We start from the raw sequence: 24,378 nt of genomic DNA on the forward strand, positions 1-24,378 counted from the left end.
GCGCCGCACGCCGGCTTTTCGCGAGGCAGCCGCGGGGAGAGCACGGCGCGGAGCTGCCGCCGGCCGGCTCGGGCCGCGCGTCCCAGGGAGCGCGGCTGTTCCGGATTTAAAATAAAACTACACGCAAACACGTACTCGTGTTCGTGAAAACAGAAAATTGAAAGAAAAAATGAAGAACCCAGACGACATCAGGGGCAAGATGCTATTCGGGGTAAACTTCTACCAGGCCTTGTTTTTATGTCATGAAACTGGGTTTTAATAATAGGCTCCGCTTCAAACCACTGGTCAGTTTCCCACCTATGGGGCTCAGTATAAATGCAGTATTTACAGGTATTCAGTTACACAGGCGTTTTTTCCCCTCAAGCCTGTGTTTTATCTGCTCATATTTACTCCTGTATTGTAACTGGAGCGAAAAGAATAACTACCATTACACCGTAACATTTGGGGAAAACGTTTAAAGCTCAGTCTTCGAAATTCTAGAGCTGTCCTCGGTGTCTGTCTACTTGAGGATCTTGTGCGTACTTCGAGAACAGGTGGCTTCGACATAGCCGTGGGTTCGCACTTACCCTTATCCTTGTTTTTCTTGTGAAAAACTATGAAATTGAATCACATAAAAACCCATAGAGTTCTCACCAGACGGAAAAAGAAAAAGAGGAAAAACTGAATTAGAAGCGGCTTACAGGGGGTTTGGCAGATTGCTATCAGCTGGTTTACACTGTACGTGAAAGTGGGTATCCATCTTGTTTAGCGGGATATTTTACAAATTGGAAAGATTGGTAGAGTAAATTTAATAAGTTTGGCAGCAAAACCTCAACTGTTCGAGATAAAAGTATTTTTGTAAGTCTGCTTTTCTCCCTGGATACTCCATAGTAGAAATAATCACGATTCTTAAATATGGTGTTTGATAGGAGCTGTTACTAGTGTAAGACATGTAGGCAAAGTGCTTTCTAGGCTGGTCTTTGTACCAACAATATTTCTATAGGAGAACACTTTGGGAAATTCTAGCACATTTTGCTACACATTCTACCAGGTGGAGAGAAGACAAGGAGAGCTTGGATTGTGGTTCTCGAAAATTATCCTAAATTATCCTAAATTATCCTCCAATATTGATAGCTCAGCTCTGTGACGCAGATTCACATGCCTTTCCTACACACAGACCATACATTTATGCATTCCATGAGAAAACCTTTCTTGAGCCCTTGTCGCCTTGTAAGTATGCTCCTGATTATTTGGCGCCCACAGGGCTCCTATTATAGGAGCTCACACAGGGACAAGGACCTGCGAATTCCAAGTGTCACATGGTGCGACATTATAATGATAACCCACGCTTCTGGTAATAGGCAGGAGTGGCACCAGATCCAAGGCAGTGGCTCTAAAAAAGTACTCAGGGAAAGCTTTTTAGAGAATGAGGTAACTCAGTAAAATTATGTAGGGTAAGTTTGGGTTAACTTTCCAAAACATGGAGAGAAGAAAGGTACCTCGGGCAAGGGCAATAGCAGGTGCAAAGATAGGCATGAGAAACCATATCACATTCTGGGAACCTCGAGAATTGGCGACTCTACTGTGGAATATGACACCTATTTAGCCAGGTATAACAGTCCTGAAAATACTGGCTGCACTTTGCTGTCATAGTCCTCTCCAGCCTACAATATTAGATTCCTGAAAATTCTAGTAGTAGAATCTGTGATTGAGGAACTTAAGGTAGTGTGGGACCAAATAAGAGTCATAAGTCATGAGTGAAATTTTAAAAAAATCTTCTAACAGCCTACAGAAAACTCTTGCCACATCCTGCAACAGTCGTAATGGGCACTGCACAGATAAATTCCTTATTCTCTAAAAATTCTAAAATCATCCTCTATGGCAAGTTCTGAAGTACGCTTACAAATTCAGCACAATTTTCTGCAGATTTATGCCTACTCAGAAACATCTTTTTCCTCATTACTCTACAGTCAGCTCCAGGATGCCCTGGGTTTTTAACTCAAAGTTCTCTCTGGATTCCCAGGGACCCAGAGGCTGAAGTCCCAAGCTCTTCCTATGTTCAGTTCCAAATCTCTTCAAGGTAAGGGGCAGGAGTGCATCAAATAAAATTCAGGTTTAATTTTCCTTGGCTTCCTTATACAACCCAAAGGTTTTGTTTTTTGTTTTTTAATAAATGGCTAGTCCTCTGCTGTGTTTAACTTTGCTTTCTATTCCCAACTTCTAAGTATCCCCAATAAAAAATGTTTTGAAATTCTCAGGGTTGCAAAAAATGTATAATAATGCATAATAGTAATCCTGCCTCAAAGGGGAATGGGTTAAAATATCTTCAGTTAACTTCACAAATTAACTAGGCAATAATGTATTACCATTGCAGGGGATACAAACAGAATACTGGTAGATGGGTAGCCAGTTTACCAAATGTTGGGGTTTAAATCTAAATTGTCCCCCAAAACTCTCATGTGTTCAGAGCTGATACAGAAGTGACTGGATCATGATGGCTCTAATTTCGTCAGTGGATGAATCCATTGATAAGATCACTACTGGGAGGTGGCAGAAATAGGAGGTGGGGTCTAAAAGAAGGGAATGAAGTATGACAGGGTGAACCTGGGATACTATATTTGGTTCCCTGCCCCTTCCGGTCTGGCTTTCACTCCCTCTGCTTCTTTGCTACAGTGAGATGAACACATTTCCTCTACAACTCCATCTGCTGTGATACTTCTCCCTCACCACAGGCCTAAAACCAATGTTGCCAGCTAACCATAGACTGAAACTTCAGAAACCATGAGGGAAAATGAATCCTTCTTCCCCAAGTTGATTTATATCAGGTATTTCATAGCAAGAGAAGAGCGACTAACACACCAACATGGCAAAGCGTTGTAATGAAATACAGTGCTGTGGATTTGGAAAAGAGAGCAGTCAGTTCCAGCTGGGTTGATCAGACAGCATGGAGAAGGTGGCATGGGGTTTGGTTCTGAAACATGACAGAGATTCCAGCTGATACCAAGAATGAAACAGTAGAAGAAAGGGTGTTAATGGGAGATCGCAGGTGTATGAACGTAAGAGGGGAGAACAACTGCCAGGTAGGAAAGGGGAGGGGTTTTTGACCAGTTTTAGTAAGGGAGTCCAACAATAACCCAGTTATAAAACAAAACTGATAAGATTTGAGTGGATAGAATAGGAGTAGAAAGTAAAGAGACAGAAACTTTAATGGTAACAATACTATAATACTGTCCTGAAATATGATTTCCATTTTGATTTGAAGAACACTGTCCAAATGGCTTCCCAGTGCAAGTCACCAAAGCAGTATGCCTAAACCACTACTTCCACTCTGTATCCTGCCTTCCTAAAGTCATATATTTACTACAACTGCTCTTTTTGTTGCCCCTTACAAAAGCCACATTCTTTTTTGGCAAGGTAGTCAAGGCCTCCTATAAATTTGCCTCTGTCCAGCATTGTTTCTCCTGACTGCTCAGTCTCATCAACACAATCAACACAATGTCTTTCCTTTTTTACTTATTCTTTCTGTCTTCTCTAACCAGTTCCAGGTCATATCTACCTCTATCTACTGAAATCCTATTTACAATAAATTTTTTGAAGATTAAATAAAACAATCCATGAGAAGTATTTAGAATAGTCACTGACTCACAAAGAACAGTCAATAGATACAAGCTATTGTTGTTATCCTTCAAAGTCCAACTCAAATATTTCCTCTATGACATTGACTACTTAATCTTTCTGGGCTCTAACTTCCTAATCTGAAAAATGAATGAGCAGTTAGGTAAACTCAAAACCATTTTTGTTTGTGTTTTGAGTCAGGGTCCTGCTATGTAGTTTGGGCTAGCCTTGAACTCACTATGTAGCCCAGGCTGGCCTCAAACTCACAGAGAGCCTCTTGCTTCAGCCTGCAATTGCTGGGATTACAGGCATGCACCACCGTGCTCAGCAAAGTAATTCTTAAACCTACATAAATCTTTCTCATCTTAGAAGTTCGGTTACATTTTTAATCAGTAAGCATAACATCTGTAAAATACTTAACTGCTTGCCAGGTGATACAGAAGTACTTTGTATTATCTTACTTTTTTTCATGACAGTCCTATAATGTATGTCCCATTAGCTTTAGAGAGGTCTGTGACCTGCCTATGGTCACAAAGCAGGTGAAAGGCAATGCTGAAAATATAATCTTTGCTGTTTGATTCCAGAGAAGAGCCTCAGAAACAGGCTACTGTCAAGAGGGGAGAGAAAAACTGAAGGGGTACAGATGAGAGATTCCAAAGGTTTTGGCAAAAAAAATGAGAAGAGACCCAAACAGACAGATAAAAAGGTAGTTATCTGGGCCAAGGGTTGTGTTGTGCTTAAAGTGGGAGAGATGTGGACACATTTGTATCAAAGGAAAGAATCCAGCAAATGGATTGACTTAGAACTGGCTTCCTCTGATGTGGGAAGGAGCGGGTGAGGACAGATAATGCAAAGTTCAATTCTCTTTGATAGGACAAGATTAAAAATCATAATACTGGTTTTGGTAACAGATTCCAGATTCCTTATTCCTTTAAGCATTCAACAAATATTTTCTGAGCAAGAAACAATAATAAGGCATGATGCCTATAACCTCACAGAGATGCTGCATTTATATTAAATTAAGAAAACATGAAATTAATATCATTAAAATTTGTGAAGCCACAATGATCTCACTATTTAAAAATGATAGTGCTATAATACAAAATGTTGTGCAGAAGTAGTCATACTAATACATATTTTACTTCAAGTAATCATTTTTCTTAATTTCTGCTTGTTATTTTCATAAGCTATATAAAGAAATGACAGTAAACAATTCTTCCAACACAACATTTAGGAAAATACAAATTGAAAGTATCCTAAGTATCAGTGCCTGCCTGGCAAGCATGAGATCCTGAGTTTGATTCCTGGTACCCAAAAAATAAGTAAATTAATTAATTTATGATACTTATGATACTTCCTTTTAATCTAGAAAACTGTTGAAAAAATGCTACAGTTGAAATACAGTATATTTAAGAGGGTGCTACAAAAACTGTATCTGCACTACTGATTCCTCTACAGTAATTTCTACATGGAATTCTATACATAACATGTAGGAACGATGTTTAATACCAAATACAATCATTCAAAATATATGTAAAACTAGTTTATCTCTAATTTAAGAGAATAGTGGGCAAATTATCAAACCATAGCAAACATAGTAGGATGGACTCGGAACTACTTCAGTTTCTCTCCAATATAAGCTTTAACAAAGCATTAAAAATAAAAGAAAAACAGATCATTCAAACAAACAAAACTATCCACACTTTGAAGATATCAGTAAGTACTACAACAACATGGTTAATCTCCTACCACTTTGTGTATAACTGTTTTGTTTGTATTGTTCTTATGCTATTTTTGTAAATGGATGTCTGTCTGTTAATATGTTTTCCTTCTTTTATTTTTTAAACTGAAAAAGAAAACTATCCAAGAATAAACTACAAGTTTAAAAAATCTACAAAATGGTTTCGGCAATATTGAGATTAAAAGAAAAAAGATAACACACAGTACATCTTATTTTGTAATGTAAATCTTACAGTTGTAGAAAATCTAAGCACAGCAAAATTTTGCCCAAATTTAGAACGTCAGACCCCCCCCAAAAGGGTGACTTAAGCTTGACCATTTTTGAGACCTGCTCCCTTTAATTCCTATAAATCATCTGATCATTTTCTTTTATGCAGGCAAGCAGTTGCAAACTCTGTGGCAGCATTTTAAGGAGGACACTACTACTTGGAGAAGTGACACATAAATAGGAAAACATTTGGAACTCGAATTCGAACAGTGACAACTTAGTACTTAACAGAGGAACTGTTTAGTAGTTTCTTGCACATTATACACCCCAACAATAAGTCTTTCAGAAGAATAAAAGTTCATCTTAGAAAAACAAGGAAAATGTAAGAATTAAACCATATTTTAAAAGTATTTGGTAGTATTTAATCTAGATTAAACTATGTTCAACTACTGTTAACCCATGAAGCCCACTGACTGGCACTTATTGACAAGACTAGTGCCACCTTCTAAGGGGCAGAAGGATAAAAAATGAGAGGGAGAGAGAGAGACAGACAGAGACCAAGAGACCAGAGAAGAACCTGTAGGTGCTTTACGATCCTGAGAACATAGAATTTACTACTTGAGCTTTAGTTTTACTAGTCGCTGTTGTACTGGCCTATCAGCTGAAGAGTGAAATTTAATTAATTTATTTATTTACTTATTTTTGGGGTACCAGGAATCAAACTCAGGCTCTCATGCTTGCCAGGCAGGCACTGAGCCACTGAGCTAAATCTCCAACTGAAGAGTGAAATTTAAAAAAACAAGAGAAAAAACTGTTAAGAGAATGGAAACATGTTAGAAGGTTTAAGTCCAGTTGATTTATGGGTGGTTGACAAAAGAAGATTGACGGGCAAGAGGACACTGAAGAGAAAGGGACTGTACTAAATAGCTACTGCTTCTATGACCTGAGGAAGGAAACTATTTCTAGTGTCTTCTGACACAGAATTATCTTTCTTATCATCAAATACGTTAATGTTAATGAAATAAAGTGCTTCTTTTCACCAATACTTTAAGTAGCATGGTGCCAATTGCTTAGATAATAAACACTCTGAACCCAGTTCCTCCTTCCTTCCAGAGCAGGGAAGAGAGAGTGACGATTTCAGACCCAGGGAGTGCAATTATAGGTGTGAAAAATGAGTCAGGGAGTAAGAGAAGAGAACAGAGCCCTGGGGAAGACGGAGGCCAGGAGAAGGCGGCTTCCAGAGGAGAGGCTGGGAGAGGCCCGGAGGCAGGCAAGTGAGGTCAGCATTGCCAGGAGACAAACGAGGACAGGAAAACTGAAGGGGTGACGATGAGGTCCCCGGAGTTTACAGCAAGCCTGATGGCTGTAGGGTGCTTTGGGCAGGAAGGTGAGGGTGAGGAGAGAGAACTGGTGCCATCATCAGCTATGTGGTACTTGAGCCATGTTAATTATTATTTCTCCCACAGCCAAAGCCAACTCAGAATTTGAAGTGATTTCCAGCACCCTTCTATAACAACTCTGTAGGTCCTTTCTCAGAAGTGTAAGACCATCTTGAGGCTAAAAATCAGTCTCGCTTCACAACCCATACAGGGGTCCCGGGCCACGACAGCTCCTCTCATCAGCACCTCCCATGGAAGGAAAGAGTCCAGTACACTACATCAGGAGTCAGCACAAGATGGAAGAAACAAAACCGACCCTCAGGATTTCAAGTCGCAGGAGCTAGCACAGCAAGGAGCTGCCTGCCTGGCCTACATGAATTACTGGCAAACGTGCAAGCCACCCCAGACCTTAAGATGTCTTCTCAATTAAGTTTCCCAAACATGAGCTGCACAGACCAGAAACCAAGACAAGTATATTGTGGTAGCATATATGTTTGAATTTATTAATATATTTTGGTTTTAACTGATTTATGCATAATAAGTTACCTGCTTTGTGTTTTCAGTTCTGCCAGTATTTTCTGGCTTTCTTGGCTCATTTTTGCTTTTTCATTTGCCTGTTTTATATGCTAGGAGAATACCAGATATCCTATTTTGTGACCTTTACTTCTCAGTATGATTTGGGAATGTTCCTATTTCATTAAATACATTTCTAAGAATATTTTTGACAGGTGCTTAAGAGATTTTTAGTGCACACTGATTTTTCTTTATTATAAAGAACACATATAATCCTAACAGAACACTTAAAATTTAAAAATCATTTAAAATTTTCATGGTTTAAAGCAAAGAACAAATGCCTGCTAGTCTTTGAATAATAATGGTGCCAAGTCTACACAAATGAGGTTGACCATTTTATTGCCCATCTGAGTAGCTGCCAAAAACAGAGATCTTAAATATCAATATCTTTCCTAGCTATTTGTTTAGCATTTTTCTTTTTTTTCTTTTCTTTTTTTTTTTTTTTTTTTTTTTTTCTTTAAGACAGAGTTTCACTATGCAGTTCAGGATGGCCTTGAGTCACTTTATAGCCCAGGCTGGCCTCGAACTTGGAACAATCCTCCTGTCTCAGCCTCCCAAGTGCTGGGATTACAGGCGTGTGCCACCACGCCCGGCTCTGTTTAGCATTTTTCAAAAGCAAGTTCCATAAAACACTAATCCCAGATGTTGTCAGATGACAATTCCATAAAGAGGTCCACACAAAACAAAGCACAGGGGTACAGACTCAAGGGTAGAGTGTCTACCTACCAAGCATGCAAACAGCCTCGAGTTCATGCCCCAGAACTGCAAAAATTAATAAATACACAAATAATAAGTTAGGGAACTACTGCACATTACATCTTCCTCTGTAACAAAGGGGTAGGCTCATGATGGGAAGACTTAAAAAGAAACCCATTAGTGATGTTTAGCACAGTATTTCTTAAAATCAGCTGAGCATGGAACCTGTTTCTATTCATCATTACCTTTTATTCAGACTTTGGGAAATCCTAGTCAAAATAATTCAAGGAAATAACAGTCTTTCCAGTCAGGTTACCCATTTAGTTACTTATGTCTGATATGAAAATTTTTAAAAAGCTTAAAGTTCTTATAAAAATAGTATTTCTATTACCATTGATGAAGATTCTTCTCCTGCTTTAAAAATACTAAGATATGTAAATATAAAACTGGACAGAGTCCTGATGGACAGTATATGTGGCATTTAGCACCACACTACCTAGAAAGGTTTAGCTACATCTCACTCCCAAAGTTTCTGTATGGGAAGGAACATGGTAAACTCAGATTCAAATGCTCTTATTCTGATTTAAGCTCTTGGAACTGCAGCTTCCCCACCCGTACAACGAGAGTCACAGCAGAGTCCGTCAGCCGTGTCAGGACTCAGTGAAACAGTGCATGAACCTGCCACACAAGTTGTGCTCACTGAACACGAGCCATTTCTCAAGTACATTTGTACTCTATTCCCCGTGAATGATCACTTTATTTTTCTGATTTGTTTCTCCTGTGCTGCGGATGGAATTCAGGGCCTCCCTGATGCAAGGCAAGTGCTCTACCACTTAGCTACCACCCTGAGCTTTTACTCCTTTTATGTATGGTATAAGATATTATTTGTAAAGGCTTCCAAACAACTAAGGAAGTCAGGCATATAATCTCAGCATTCAGGAGGCTGAGGCAGGAGGAGAATCAACTGAATTCAAGGCTGGCTATATAGTGAATTCAAGGGCAGCCTGGAATACACAGCAAAACCCTGTCAAAAAACAAAAACAAACAAACAAACAAAAAACTCCTAAACCCACAAACAAATCCTCAAATGAAACCAAAAGCTTACAAGGTATTTTATAAAACCAATTTATGAAAATGTACTCATCTAGAGTTGTTTTGCTCTGTCTCTTCACCCCACTGCCAGATGAGTCACCATCAACCAAGTGGAGAGTGACCACACTCTCTAAATCTGGTCCGACAGCCCTAGCAGGCCTCTCCGCACAGGTGGCGATTGTTGGCCTCAGGGTGAGTGCCTTGAATAAAAACAGTCAAGTAGAGAGCAACAGCCACACAGTGAAGGCTGGCACAGTATGATGTGCTGGGAGGAATACTGCCTTCCCTGTGGGAAGGTCTGGATCCTAACCCCTAGCAGCCATCCACCCACAGTGTGGTCCTAGAGGAGTGATTTAACTTCTGGGCCTCAAGCACATCACATGCACTGTGGTGATAGGGAAGGACACATTCCCCCAGAACAGCATCCTGGAACATAAAATGTCTGATCTGTTCAACTCACGCAGCTAATACAGATCTGACTGCTAGAGCAGGGTCCTCTAGACATTTCCTAACCCAGGCCACCTTCAAAACAAGACTAATTCAGCCATTTTACTTTCTTTTTCTCCATTACTAGGGAATTGAACCCAGGGCCTTCCCAGTTTGCTGCACCCCAGCCCTTTGAAATTTTTTCCTTTTGAGACAAAGTCTTGCTAAATCACTAAGTTGCCCAGTGTGGGCTCAAGCTCAATCTTTCTGCCTCAGCCTCTGAATGTGCTGGGATTACAGACATGTGCCAGTACAACCAGCTTTATTTTTTAGTAGTCTGTTTTTTTCACACTTTCTAATTTATTTTGTTACATTGCTTCAGTGCACTTTTGAAATGTCTAGTACAATGTAAAGTTTAGGAAATCTATCATAAATACACCTTTATTTTGTGATAAATTCACCAGTATTATAATTTTTATTAATAAAAACTTTATGGAAAATTGAAGTTTACTCCTTATCACCCAATTTAGGAAGAAAAAAAATTTTAAGTTTTCTTCCTGAATTTTCTCTGCTCACTAATCCCCGCCCCTTTTTTTTTTTTTTTTAGACAGAGTGCCTCCTAAGTACTAGAATTACAGGCATGTGCCACTACACGTTAGGTTAATTTTCCCTATTTTTAAAGTAGTATAAAGGTTGTTAGCAAATAACATGTAGGTGTCCTAAGAAATCCGATTGCTAAAAGATACAATGTAGTATAACAGTTTAAAATTCTGGCTCTAGAGTCAGATATGATTTGGGTAAGAATCTCAACTCTTTTCTAGCATTTGACTAAAATTCTCAACTATTATAAGCTTTAGCTTCATCCTCTGTAACATAAATATAATGTATCCCTCCAAACATTTGTTTGGAAGAGAAATAATCTATGTAACCAAATTTACTGTGGTCTTACTTTGAGCTGGATGCTTTGCATGTATTATTTAATCCCTATAAAATATTTTAAGAGGTATTAAATACCTATCATTATAGTAAGATTTCAGTAAGTATTAGTAGTGTTGTTATTAACAGTTCACAAAAAAACTGAGCATTTTTCTTAAAGATTGAGTACTTTTGGGTGTAACCACTGGAAAGCCAGCTGCCCTTCAGCAGGCTTCACTAGGAACTAATTAATTCCTTCATGGTAACGTAACTGCTGCACTGGGCTTCACTAGAGCTGTTTAGTCCTTCCTTTCCTGGAAAAAAACAAAGCACTCAAAACTAATACCTTACAAACACCAAGAATTAAAAAGTGCCACCGCTTCCTGGGAATTAAACGCAGGGCCTGTGAGTGCTATACAAGGGCTCTGCCGCTGAGCTACATCCCCTAGCAAAAGTGTTCCTTCTTGAATACTTCTTCAAATCTTATCCTCTTTCCAGTCACAAAAATAATAGTATACACACACACACACACACACCCTATCCACACACACTTCTCTACATCAAGCCTTGGGAGGCCACCAGTGTGTGGCGTTCCTGTATCTAATTTCCCACCTCTGTCTTAACATAACTCTCTTTCCCTTTGTTTTCTTGAGGTGTTCCAATATCTATGTTTTTTCAAATAATTAGATGTTCACACTCTACTTGAAAAGCAGTGGCTCTTTGGTATTAATTTTGAACTAGACTATATAACGGTCTTTCTTAAAATTAGTATTATAATTAGTATTTCCTCTTCAGGTTGGTTAAAGACTATTTTTAAGAAGCAAAAGGTTTTCTAAGGGGGCCGGGGATGTAGCTCAGCGGCACAGCACCTACCTTGCAAGTACAAGGTCCTGAGTTCGATTCCTAGTACCAAAACAAACAAAAAAAAAAGGTTTTCTAAGCCATGTGAGAATTTTATAACTGCATTATCAACAAGTTAAAAATTGATCCATACTGGGTGTGGTGGCACATGCCTATAATCCCAGCACTTGGGAGGCAGAGGCAGGAGGATTGTTGCAAGTGCGAGACCAGCCTGGGCTACAAAGTGAGCTGAAGGCCAGCCTGAACTGCATAGAGAAACCCTGTCTCAAAAAGACAAAAAAAAAAAAATTGATCTATGCTGGGTTACCTTACCTACATGACACAATTATTGATGAGCATCATATTTTAAGAAATGTATGTTTTAATTCTGGCTCTACATCAAACGGTTGTATCAACTGTATGATCTTCATCTTAAACTTCCTGAGCCTGCCTCTCCTAATTTTGAAAAAAAGGACTAAGACTCAATGATGTGTCCCAAGTCTTTCAACTCTACAATTTTATGATTGTCTCTGCTTTCCTATAGTTGATAGAAAAAATGGGAATTGTGGGGAACCACTCAGATTGCTTCAAGGCTCAGGGGTCTCTAAGGACACCTGAGGATGTGACCCCACTTATCTAGCACAGGCGTACAGTGGGATACAGTGATGCAGCCATGACTTAGCACAGGTAAACACGCATGAGCTGGTTACAGCACTATGTAAGAATGTAAACCTGTGTAAGAATTATACAATAAAGATGCAGGCGGCTCTTGCTCTGGCTCTCTGCTCTTCTCTATGCTACCTGCTATTGTTGCTGATGTCTTGCACATGTGTTCTTTAACCGTGGGACCTTACCCATGAAAATCTCCCTTGGGCCCCCCGAGTGGGCCATTAGGAACACACTAAGAGTTTTTATTTATTTTTTGTTTTTAGTAGCAGGGATTTTAATCCAGAGAGCACCTAGCCCTTTTTCAAATTTAAATTTTTTTTTTTTTTTTTTTTTTTTTTTTTTTTTTTTTTTTTTTTGAGACAGGCTCTAGCTGTATTGCCCAGGCTGGCGTGGAACTTACAATTCTTGTGCCTCAGCCTCCAGAGCAGCTGGTATTACAGGTATGTGTCTTTGCCAGGCACCTAAAGACCTTTATTGTAAAAATTTAAGGAAAGATCATTTATTTTGACATATGTGATTTCTAAAGAAATTATGCCCGTTGTATCTTGTATTGATAGAATATGTTTATATAACACAGGAAGCACTTAGAAGTGTCTTCAGAGCAAATAAAGACCTAAGCGTTCTGCTAGGGAAAATAATTTCAATGACTGAGCCAAAGTACATGGGTTAGTAAGCAGTACCACTTGACACTTCATTAAACAGCAGCTGGTTTGGTTTGCTCCAGGCACAGGAGATGGAACCCATGGTCTGTGGCATGTTAAGGGTCACCCTACCACTACGATACGCCCTTACCCCTAAAAGGTTTTTATAGAATGGTTAGTAAGTAACTTTGCCTTAGGTGCAGTCAAGTGTGATTAAGGGATCCAGATAGCCCGCAAATATATCATTAAAACTGTAAAATAAGGATTCAAAATCATATGAAAAGATGCCTTTCAAAATAAAGGCTGAGTCCAAAAGGATAAAAATAATTGTCTAGAAATAAAAGATCTGCAATTAGTTGATATTCTCCCTGGAAAAGTGCAGGGAATTTCTACATAATACATTTAGTAAGTAGTTAACACATTATTATTTATCAGGCACTCAGAAAAACACCAGATAACAATGACAGTCATATTTTAACCAGTTCAACAATTTGAGAAGTATGATGAACAGAGGAAGAATCTGTTTAAAAATCAACATGAAAACACTTGATTATGTTTCATATACTTTAATAAATTTTCCTAATATAGTTTTGCTTATTGGGCCCCACCTCTGTGCAAACATTGTATTATGAATTGTAGGAGATACAAAAGATGTTTTTGCCCTTAATAAATGTATTAATTTCTGTAGAAATATACATATATACACATACACATGTATGTTGTTTGTATACCCTGCTGTGAAGTAAAATTTAGTATCTTTGTACTCCCACAATTAAAAAGTTACTTATTGACATAAAATGTATTGCTAATGTTTCATAAATTTGCCAACTAATTTACTTTCATCTCTTTCATGACACTGATGAAAATTGGCTCAATTTTTCATGTCAACTAGTTTAACTCTAAAGCTTACCACTCTAGATTTTCGTAAGAAATTGGAAATCAGTATTTAATAAGCATAGAGTAGTCAGGTATCAATTTATTTGCCCATTCGAAGTGACAAATATGAAGTATATCAATAGACACTGAAATAAGCCTCTATGAGAAGGTGAAATATGGCAACAGAAAGAAGCACATAAAAGACAGTCCACAGTGACCACGACTTCGAGAATATAGGTAATAGTCATGCAGAGAATCATGAAGGAAAAAGGTCTTTCCCTAAATGCGCAGTGCATGAAGCAGTATGAGGCCACCTTAAGCGGGAGAAGACAGGGAGAAAGACAGAAAGAGGGACTGGGATTTCAAGTGAGATGGGACTAGCAGTTTGCAACGGCAAAGTCCAGAGTTAAAAAAAAAAAAAAATAGGGGCTGGGGATTTAGCTCAGCGGCACAGCGCCTGCCTGGCAAGCGCCTGCCTGGCAAGCGCAAGGTCATGAATTCGATTCCCAGTACCGGCGGGGGGGGACATGGAAACTTCCAATTCTCCACTTGGAATATCATTAACCATTCAAACCTAGACAAAGGTAGAGAGGTACATTTCACCATAAAAAAAAAATTCATTAAATTTAGTATAATTCTGAATTTAGAAATTACAAAACTTTTTCCATTTAATGTCCATTTACTTCACCATAGCCCCCCACAATTTAAAATTCCATGTCTGGCATGTGAAATAAAATGTATAGTAAACTTTTAATTCACTACTTAACCACTTTTATTTTCAACAATCTCCTTTCTCAGTAGTAGTTCCTGTAGCACTGTGGCTGAATAAGTGTACTTAGAACAACACAATGGCTGGGCACGGGGGCACCCAAAACCAAGCACTCTGAGAGGCTGAGACAAGACAGTAAATTCAAGTCCAGCCTAGAGACCGTGTCTCGAAACAGATTTTTTAAAAAGGCACTAAGGAGGCAGTTCAGCGCTCCTTGGGTTCAGGTCCCAGTAAGAACTGCAGAGAAGGAGGGGCGGGGCGAGATCTTAGAATCGTACAAAGGTGTCTCCCAATTAAACTTCACACATTTGTATCAGACTCTTGCGCCCCTCGTCATCTGAAATGAAGTAATGCACGGACAACTGTCTGTTTCTATACTCAGTTAAGCAGCGCTGGCATTCTGCCATTAGTTACCCTAACATAGGGCAGCTGTTATTTTTCGCCTTTTCTCTGTTAACTTCTCTTTCTTTCTGGGAAAAGAATACTGCTATTAATATGTCACTGTGTCAGTGTGATCTCATAATCGTCAGGACGAGTTACAGAAGCAAATCTCTTCACAGCCTTTCGCCCTTGTGGTGCCCCCTGCTGCCCCCTGCTGCCCAGAGTGCGCGTTTAGCGAACGCTGTCCCTGACTTTCACGGCAGCCTTTCTACCTCTCCTTATTCTCCCCACGTCACTGGGTCTAGTTGTGTTCCGACCCAAACCGCTACTCATGAAGCACCCTCAACAAGCTGGGAAGGCAAACCAAGAAATTCACGTTGGAAGCGCACCCAGCACAAGGGTATAATTGTTCCCTTAACAATTAGGCATGTTTTAACTCCAGAAAAACTTAGAATGTACAGTAGGAAGCACAGTAAGTAGTTCTAAAAAATGTAATTGTCCTAGTTAAGAACACTTGACCCACTAGAGTAAGAGGTAACTTACCAGGCTGAGAAGTAGAACTCCTACACGTGATTAAGAATTGCCATATTTAGAAGTTAAATGTCTTACATAGCTAAGATTTTTAATTGCTTGAAAACATTTCCTAAGCACTAAAGATGGAATTACATGTAGAAAATTTGTAAATTCACTATAAAAAGTGGGGAGGTGTTTAATTAAGTAATGTTATAAAAGACTACATATTATTTAAAGGACCACAATGTCTAAAATTTTAAAGATTTCAGATATGGTAAGATTTGGAAACTGGGTTCAAAAACCCAAAGAACTACCTTTGAATATGTAAGTTTAATTCACTTTGTATTATATTTTTAAAAATTCATATACCTTCAGAGTAGGTCCTCACTATACAAATTCCTCCTTAAGGGGAATAAGTAATGGTGTACAATGAAAGAGAAGCTATAGAATTGCTTCTCCTCCAGCTAAAGTTTGTGCTTCTTAGGCAGGAAACCTGTGCTTCACCCCACAGAACTGGTCTGATTGTTCAGTGCCTCTTTTTAGATCGGGCCTTCCCTTACGGCTTAGGAGAGGGACCAGGGCTTCTGAGAGATGAAGATGTCTACTCGAACATTCTCTCCCTACAGCTGGCTTAATGGCCTGCTTCAAAGGCTACTGAGCCTGTTTGTGTAACTTAGCAATTCTTAACCTTAGCTCCACACTTATGTGGGGGGTGAGCAGGCATTTTGGTTTCAAGCTTCTGGGTGATTTTACATATGGACAGAGTGCAGCTCATGCAGGAGGCCCTTGGTTCAATCCCCAGGCACCGTAAGAATACACACAGAGGAACTGGCTGAGCTGAGTGAGGCCCACAGGTGCAGGAGCAATGATTTTAAGGACCAAGGAACACTCGAGACTAGAGCTGCAAGCAGAAATGTTCCATGGAAGTCACAAGCCAAGTGGAGTTAAGAACGGCCTGAAATGTAGAGTGTGACTGAGAAAGTGAATTTTAAATTTTAGAGGAATTCTGATTTAAATATAAAAATTTAAAATCACATAGTTGCAAGTGGCAAGCGACTACTGCAACTGAGCAACACAGTTCTGGAGTTTCGCGCCATTTAGAATGATCTGAGTCTGTTAGGAAGTAAGCGCAAAGGATCTTTACGCTCGCCCACCGCTGCATACTTCCTACTCGTGGAGTTCTGCAAACCCACTTCTGGACAAGAACTGCAGCCAGGCACGGTGGCGCACGCCTGTAAATCCTAGCACTAGGGACGCTGCAGACCAGCCTGGGCTACCTCGTGAGTTCAAGGCCAGCCTGAGTTACACAGTGAGTCCCTGTCTTAAAACAAAAGAAAGAAGAAAGAAAAGAAGGAAGGAAAGAAGGAAAGAAGGAAGGAAGGAAGGAAAGAAGGAAAGAACTGCAGTGGTAGGCAGCACAACTGCAGGATTATCCTGGCCTGATCTCCCCTCCTTCCCTGCCAGGCTAACATTGGTTTCTTTAAAAATTACCAAAGCCCATCAGAACTGTAAATTTCTTAAGTCTCACACTTTCAAAAAGGAGCAACAAAGCAATTAACGCTCTTGGAAAAGGCCCTCTTTGCTCCTCGGAGTGGCACAGTATTTTTCAGCCACAGGTCGTGACCCCTGTCACGAAGGACAGAGGATTTCCAGTGGACTCAGGTTGAGGCCTGAGTTTCAGAGCTAAATATAGGTCACTGGCAGGGCCGCCTCCCCGCCCCAGTCTCTCCAAGCCTGTCCTGTTCATGAAGGGGAGGCCCTCGTGGTTGGGAGATGAAAGCTTGAGGAAAACACAGCAAAGTGACACAGATGCGGAAGTCCTTGTCGGATGGGACTTACCACTGAACCAAACGAAACTGTGTATGTACCTGATTTTAAAAATAGATTACAGCCTATGTATCACTATTTTAATCTTTTTCAATTTAACAAAGTTTACTAGAGGAAGAAAAGGATTCTAGAACCAGGCAGCATTCTAGACCAAAGATGGTTCAGGCTGCCCTCTGTCGCAACTTTTTTTTTTTTTTTGGTTAAAAATGGGAACATATGTGAATTGCTAGCAAACAGGTTTCCAATATGCTATTAATCCAAGTCCTCCAAACCTCCACGAAGCCCCCACCCTTCCAATGATACTATTCTGAGCACCCTATTAATGCAGCAAGATCTATTCATTCATCGGCTTTGCCAAGTTTTAAATGATAACCTTTCAAGTTGGTGGCCGCTATTTCACACCAAAATATTTATCAGGGCAGATGCCATTTGATTCTCTAAAATAGTGTGGCCAGAGGGTGGTTCCCAGACCGCCGCAGCAAGGGCCTCTGAGAATCGCCTAGAAAAGCAGCTTCTCAGAAGCCACCAGACCTTCTAGCCAAAACTCTAAGGGTCCCCTGGGCCCAGCAGTCTGTGTCTGCCCTCTAGTTAATTCTGGGGGTTCACCAAAGTCAGAGGTCCACTCATCCAGAGTACAGTAAACCCCCTAAAAATATCTCAGAGGGAAGATTCCACATCTCCTGAAACTATTTGGTACCTAACACTAGCCTTGTACGCTGTGAAACAGAAAACAATACTTTATTTCAATCTAATGTTATAAATCATGAGTTTATCTACTTCAACAAGACCTTTCTGAACCGCTAGACTTTTGATCATTTTAAATTTAATTTCAGATCTTTACAATTTGTTAGGTTTCAACTTCTGAAAGAATTTCATGAGATGTTCCTGAACAGAAGAGATATACAGTGTACCTTAAGGCAAATTCAACATACAATTTCAGATATATACAACTGAGACACTAGGAGGACCATTCCTCATTCTATAAGATTATAAAGTAATGAATAAATACACTAGAGGATAAAACACTAATATTATTCAGTGCATTTAAAATATGTCAATTACAGATTACAGATTTCCAAACATCTCATTTGACAGTACAGAAGGGGAGGTAATATATGAACCCTTATTTCACACTTCTCAGTGTGAAAACCCAAATTTTTTCATTTTCTATGTAATGCTGGCCAAACCTCAGGTGTGTCGATTTTTCTATGCCTATTTCCTCATCTGGAAAATGGATATAATAATTGTTCTATCTCTTAAATTTGTTTGAGGATTGAAGGAGACAGCAGAGGTAGCATTTAGGCTGGAGGCTGGCACATACTAAGCTCTAATTAAATGGTGTCGTTGTTTAAATTTGCTCACCTGGGAAGGGTCACTTCGAAAATAGATATGAACATTTTATCACTTAAGAATGTTTACAAAAAGCAGTTAAAGTTTATACAAAGCAAATAAGTGCTAACCAGATTGAACATGAGACACCAGCAGGTGTTTACCATTCTAAGAGCTCCATTCTAGCCAAACTCATCATGGTAATTTCAGCCTCCTTGTCAGTGACTGATTTAGGTGTGAGCGTGTCTTATGCTCTAAGTTTCAATAAGCCAATAAGTTCTAAGTTTCTGGGAAGCATTTCTTCTATTATAAAAGGTAACAGAAACTCTAATTTTGAAAATTGTGATACACTGCTTGGAGCTGTAGCAGCCATCTTGTGACCATGAGGAAAGATTTCACTGATATTATGACAAGGTAAATGGATGGAACCTACAAAGGAACTCCGCAACATTGCTGAGCTACTGAGTTCGGTTCACCAAACCTACAAATGGCTTGCTTCCTGATACTAAATTAGTTAAAACAGTGTCATTTTTTATACCACTTTTCCTAGGGTTGTATGTTAATATGAAAGCAAACTAAATGATCTGACATTAAGCTGATATGGATTGATTGATTGGTTCTATAACAAGATAATTTGGAACTTTATTCCCAAAACCATCTTAAACCATATATAGAGAATCCTTGATAAATAGTGCCTTTATGGCCAACTGGACTGTATAGAAATATCATGAGTATTTCAGTTTTGCTCCCTATCTGGTATGTTTAATGAACCATTAGCCAAATGTCCAATATGCTAACTTCCCAAATTAAAATTTTTTACAATTTCTATTGTATATATACTGAAATTATTACAGATTTTAAAATAAAAATATTTTAGTTCTAATATAATCCTTCAATACTAATTGTATTTCCCTACATTATCTCCAGGTTATATTTTCTTTCATGCTTATTTCATGGAAATGTAAACAAAATGTACAAAATAAAGTTCTAACACAGTTTGTTGTTGATTTCTTTTTGCTTTTGCAGTAGTACAGATTGAACCCAGGACCTTGCGCATGTGAGGCAAAGGTTCTACCACCAAGCTACATCTCCAGCCTCCTTTTTTTTTTTTTTTTTTTTGAGACAGGGTCTTGCTAAGTTCCCCAGGCTAGCCTCAAATTTGGGATCCTCATCTCTTGGCAGCCTCTCAAGTGGCTGAGACTCCTGGCATATGCCACCGTGCCTTGCTGAATTATATTTCAGTTTCTGGGCCTGGCAGTATAACTCAGGGATGCAGCACATGTTCAGCATGTGCAGGATTCTGGGTTTGATCCCCAGCACCTCAACAAATACATATTGCACTGTTTTCATCAAATGGACCGCACAAAGACATGCTCCAGACTCCTCCTGCCTAAGTGTGCTTTCCGTCCCTCTTCTTAAGCAAATAAGCCAGTGTTTCATGTCTCACTTTGCAACAGGGATTTGCATGATCGATTCAGGCAGCATCTAGTTGGACTAAGAGTAAAACAAGAGTGCCCCCCTACTCCCCACTGTGAGTATCTGGTGCCTAAATAACAGTGCTTCAATGGAAGGGCACTTGTCAAAATCTGTATCAACCGATCTAAATTTAAAATAGAATTTTTCCTCCAGAAATCTGAGTTGGCCTTCATTCCCAAGCAGGTACCCCATGTGCCTCAGACCTTAGATTTAAAGTATCTTTAAAGCCAGTCCTGGGGGCACATGCCTATAACCCCAGCACTCTGGGAGGCTGAGGCAGGAGGAGCCCAAGTTTAAGCCCAGCCTGGGCAATTTGACAATTTAGCTATCCCTGTCTCAAAATAAAAAAGGGCTGGGGATGTAGTTTGGTGCAAAGGCTCTACATTCAATTTCCAGTGTGCAAAAACAAACAAGTAAAAAAAACTTCTTTTTTTTTTAAACACTGTAACCAGCATCTCATAATAGCACACAAAAGCTTGAGGAGAGGTGGATCCAGAACAAAAAGTCCCCAATTAAAAGTAAATGTTGAATGAATTAAGTATAAAATATGTTTTTCCTTTTTTATAATTAAATCATTTCTCTGCTTTACTTTCCCTTGAGATTCTCTATTTGAGAATCATTTTGGAAAGATCAAAAACAAAGTCATAGTACAACACCCATTTTGCGTATTATTTTCTTCTGTTTGCAAAACCATGCTAGGTACAGCAGTCTATCTATAGAGTCTTGTGGAAAGCAGCAATATGTCGAGGAAAGAGCTGAGAAGTGGGAAATACGTGCAAGAAGTGGGTCAAACTGGAAGCATATGCAATTTCAGATCTATACTGAATATGGTTTCCAACGGTAAAATATGTTGTGATTTTTCTTTCTTCTGGAAAAGTTCATTCCAAGGGAAGATTAGATTGGTCCTGGTTGATATTTTCAGCCTTTCATATTAGGTCATCTTAATGTCTCCTTCACCACAACATTACCCATTACCTAAGAGGTTCAGCTAGCCTGAAATTTTCTCAGTCCTGCTAAATACACTTTAATACAAAATATATATTGGTTCATTACATTAAGTCTTAGCATAATCTTCAGTTTATTTCTATTATTGATCAAGCTCTACACTTTAAAGTTCATTTTTCTGTGGTTTATTGCCTAGATTTGGATTGTAAAATCACCTGTCTTTGGCATCATTTCTTTCTTCTTTCTGCAACCTGTTTTTTGTTTTTTGTTTTTTTTCCCATTTCACTCCTCATTAACCCCTCCCTCCATCTAAGGGACGGCCAGGGTGAAAGAAACAATATGACGTTTTAATATAGCCAGTTTTGCTACTTGCTACTATCTTTGACAAAATACTGTGCAAGAAAGAAATAAGGATATGATTGCTGACTGAAATAACATTTCAGGATTTTTTTTAAAATAATTTTTATTGTACACAGTCTAGCAGTTGCTATCATGAAAAACTGAGTTAGTTCTCGCTACACTAAATGTAATAAAGATTTTTAAACAATTAAAGACATTGTTATTACAATTCTAATCACAATCACACCATATTGATGAACTAAATGTCTATGAAATTTAAAAAAGAATTAATGCCCAAAGAATTTAGAGCTAAAATGAAGCACAAGGCGAATTTTTTTAAAAATGGAGAATAATATAAAATACTGAAATATTTTTGCCTCATAGATTTAAACCTCCTTACTCACAAAGTGATATAAGGGTCACATACAGAGAAATAATCTTTAATAGAAATGTCGATGGGTGATTTTGACAAGTGAAGATTTAACTCTAATGGTTACTTCATAATCAATGATGTAATAGTCAATGATGTAGGAGAACAAAGAGCATAGCTACATATGGACTTCATACCATCAGTTTGTTTTTAAAAGGGGGGTCTGCATTATAGAAACACTTTCAGTTTTCAGAGGTTAAATGAAATGAAAAATGCCACCACTGTGAATAGCAGAATATTTTAGCGATAAATGTGTAGGAAAGTATATTTTATTCAGGAGATCAACTTTAGAGAACTAAACTCTCCAGCACAACCAGGTTAGATAATGGATTTACACCTGCAGTATTTCATTCTATAAATAATCTATAATGTCAGCAACCAGTCTTGAAGGAGCTTTTACACTCTACAGAGATAAAATGTTACGGTGAACATTTTCAAGTCTTCATAGCATAGTACAAATAAAATATAGGCATAATGCATAATTATTTTTGAAGTTCAAGGAAAGATACACAGATTATAGGAAATACTATTTCTAATCATTTTCACATTCTTTGACTTCAACAATTTGATGATTAAATGACGAAAATAGCATTTACATACTTCAAAGAGAATAAAGACAGTAACTCCTGAGGTGTTCACTCTAAAGAAATAATCTACTCAATCATATGGAAAAGGTGATCTAGGCTACTATTTCAGTTGTTTTTATTTTTCTGGTAAAATAATATGTTTCAAGGTATAATTACTGATTCCTCCCTCTTTCTTTTTGAACTAGAGACATACTTGGTATATTCATAAACAACTAAAACATTTATGGAGAGCAGTAAAATCTATGTCATATCATAACACATTTTTGTTCTTGGGAGGCTTTGGGCCTAAATCCCACATTCTCTGATCAGATAACTCTCCATACGAACAAAGATGGAAAAGATACAATACTGCATTCAGATACGTGAATATTAGTATTTTTAAAGTTAAAAGTAGGTGTGCACATATTCTTAAAATATTATCCTATTACACAATATTTGCTCTTTGCAAAACAAGTCTACATGAAAATTCAACTGAAACAGCACTTGAAAATATAACAATAAGATAGGCATTAGCACACCACAAACTCCCAGAAAATCGTCAGGAAAGACTCAGAATAGCTATTTGTGAAATCCCAGGTTCAAAATGAAATTCAACTTTTACAATGTTCAGGAAACTAAAACTCAAACGTTTTGTTACACCGAAAAGACACTACCACCCATGCTGTTGTAATTTTAAAAAAATCCAAAATTTCACTGAAGAGAGGGAAGATAAACCGAGGGCTTATTATTGAAGACTCTGATACAGCGGAAATAAATTAGATCTGGTAAAACACAACTGCAAACTGCATGCTTGTCCCTGATGTTCCCTGGACTGGTTGTGACGACATGTCTGCTCTCACCACAGCTCACAGAAAACGGTTCAGTCATCCAAATGGAATATTTCCACTGGCCAAATTAAACTTTCTTTAAGAAAATAAAAGGGTAAGATAATAGATAAAAATCTTGCCCCACCTCTTTTTTTTTCTTCCTTTTTTCTTTTAGTGAAACTGACATAAATTGTTAGGAGCACTACAGCGCCACCAACACAGATCAATGCAAAACAAAAAAGATCTCCCACCGTGTGCAAAAAGAAAAAAAATTAGAAAAATGCCCAAAATTACAAAATGTCTCCCAAATCTACCTTTTTGTGGAAGACGAACTACATCTGCCAAGATTAGCGCATGAAGAGCTTCAAAGAAATAATATCACAGATTACAAGTTTAGATCTGATCAGCAAATAAAAGAACCACTATTTAGTAACAGCCATAACTTAATATAAACCCGGCTATGTCAATCTCCACCTTCATAACACCAAGGGCAGCTTCGCTGTAGTTTGCATTCAAGCGGATCATCATAGGCCTATTTCTTTAAAACTACAACCATAGTTTGCTGCTGATCATTTAGTCCTGGACAAATTAGGTAATATGTAATTTTTACAAAGAAAATAGATTCACATATTTAGCACTACCAACATTGCTGGCACAAAACAAGTCCATCTTGAAATATCTGAGTTCTCCTGTAGTTTACAGCAATGAGACCATAATTTATATTAAATGTGTTTAGCTTTAATAATGAAACAAAACTGTTTTTTTTTCTTTTCGTAAAAATTAACCAGACAAGATTATGTGGAACCTGCAGCGATCAAAGATAAAGAAAAATACAAAGACTGGTTTTTGTTGGAAGAAACACAATGAAAATTCTTTTCCTCCGATGGCCCCTTCAAAGACGTAATGCCAATAAATGTTTAAAATCACAAACTTACCATCCGTGCAAGCAAAGAAGCAGCCAGTTCTCGAGAGAAAACTGTAACAATATAGGCTGGAGATTTGTGTGTCTAGCAAAAAACAGCTTCCAGGCAGCAGATGGGTCTTCAAACATCTTGAAAATATTTGGGAAATAAAAAGTCAGACTTTCTTCCATGGTCGGCGGCGGAATGGGGTGGCTTCCCCCAGGATCTGTGGGCGTTCGGGGGAAATCGGAGAAATATCCACCGAAGACTCCAAGCGGCGGAGGCAGCGGCAGCCAGAAGGCTGGGGTTAACAACTTTGCGAGGGCAGCAGGCGCGCGCCGATTGGCTGCGCCGCCCCGGCCCCGCCCCCTGCAGCTCGGGATGCGGCGCGTGTGCCATTTTGCACGGGGCTTCCGGAGCCCGGC

At 38.7% G+C, this 24,378-nt stretch overlaps 1 protein-coding gene across 1 annotated transcript in view; it reads right to left on the reverse strand.

Moving 5' to 3' along the window:
* Window positions 1–24,322, reverse strand: part of Epc1 (enhancer of polycomb homolog 1 (Drosophila)) — a 91,019-nt gene extending 66,697 nt beyond the window's left edge. The window contains exon 1 of the mRNA XM_005387225.2: window positions 23,987–24,322. Coding sequence (XP_005387282.1) covers window positions 23,987–23,989 — 3 coding nt within the window. The 5' untranslated portion in view covers window positions 23,990–24,322. The remainder of the gene's footprint in view (window positions 1–23,986) is intronic.
* Between the last annotated feature and the right edge of the window lie 56 nt (window positions 24,323–24,378).

This window comes from Chinchilla lanigera, unplaced genomic scaffold, assembly GCF_000276665.1.
Source record: "Chinchilla lanigera isolate Chin_1 unplaced genomic scaffold, ChiLan1.0 scaffold00028, whole genome shotgun sequence".
Taxonomy (NCBI): domain Eukaryota; kingdom Metazoa; phylum Chordata; class Mammalia; order Rodentia; family Chinchillidae; genus Chinchilla; species Chinchilla lanigera.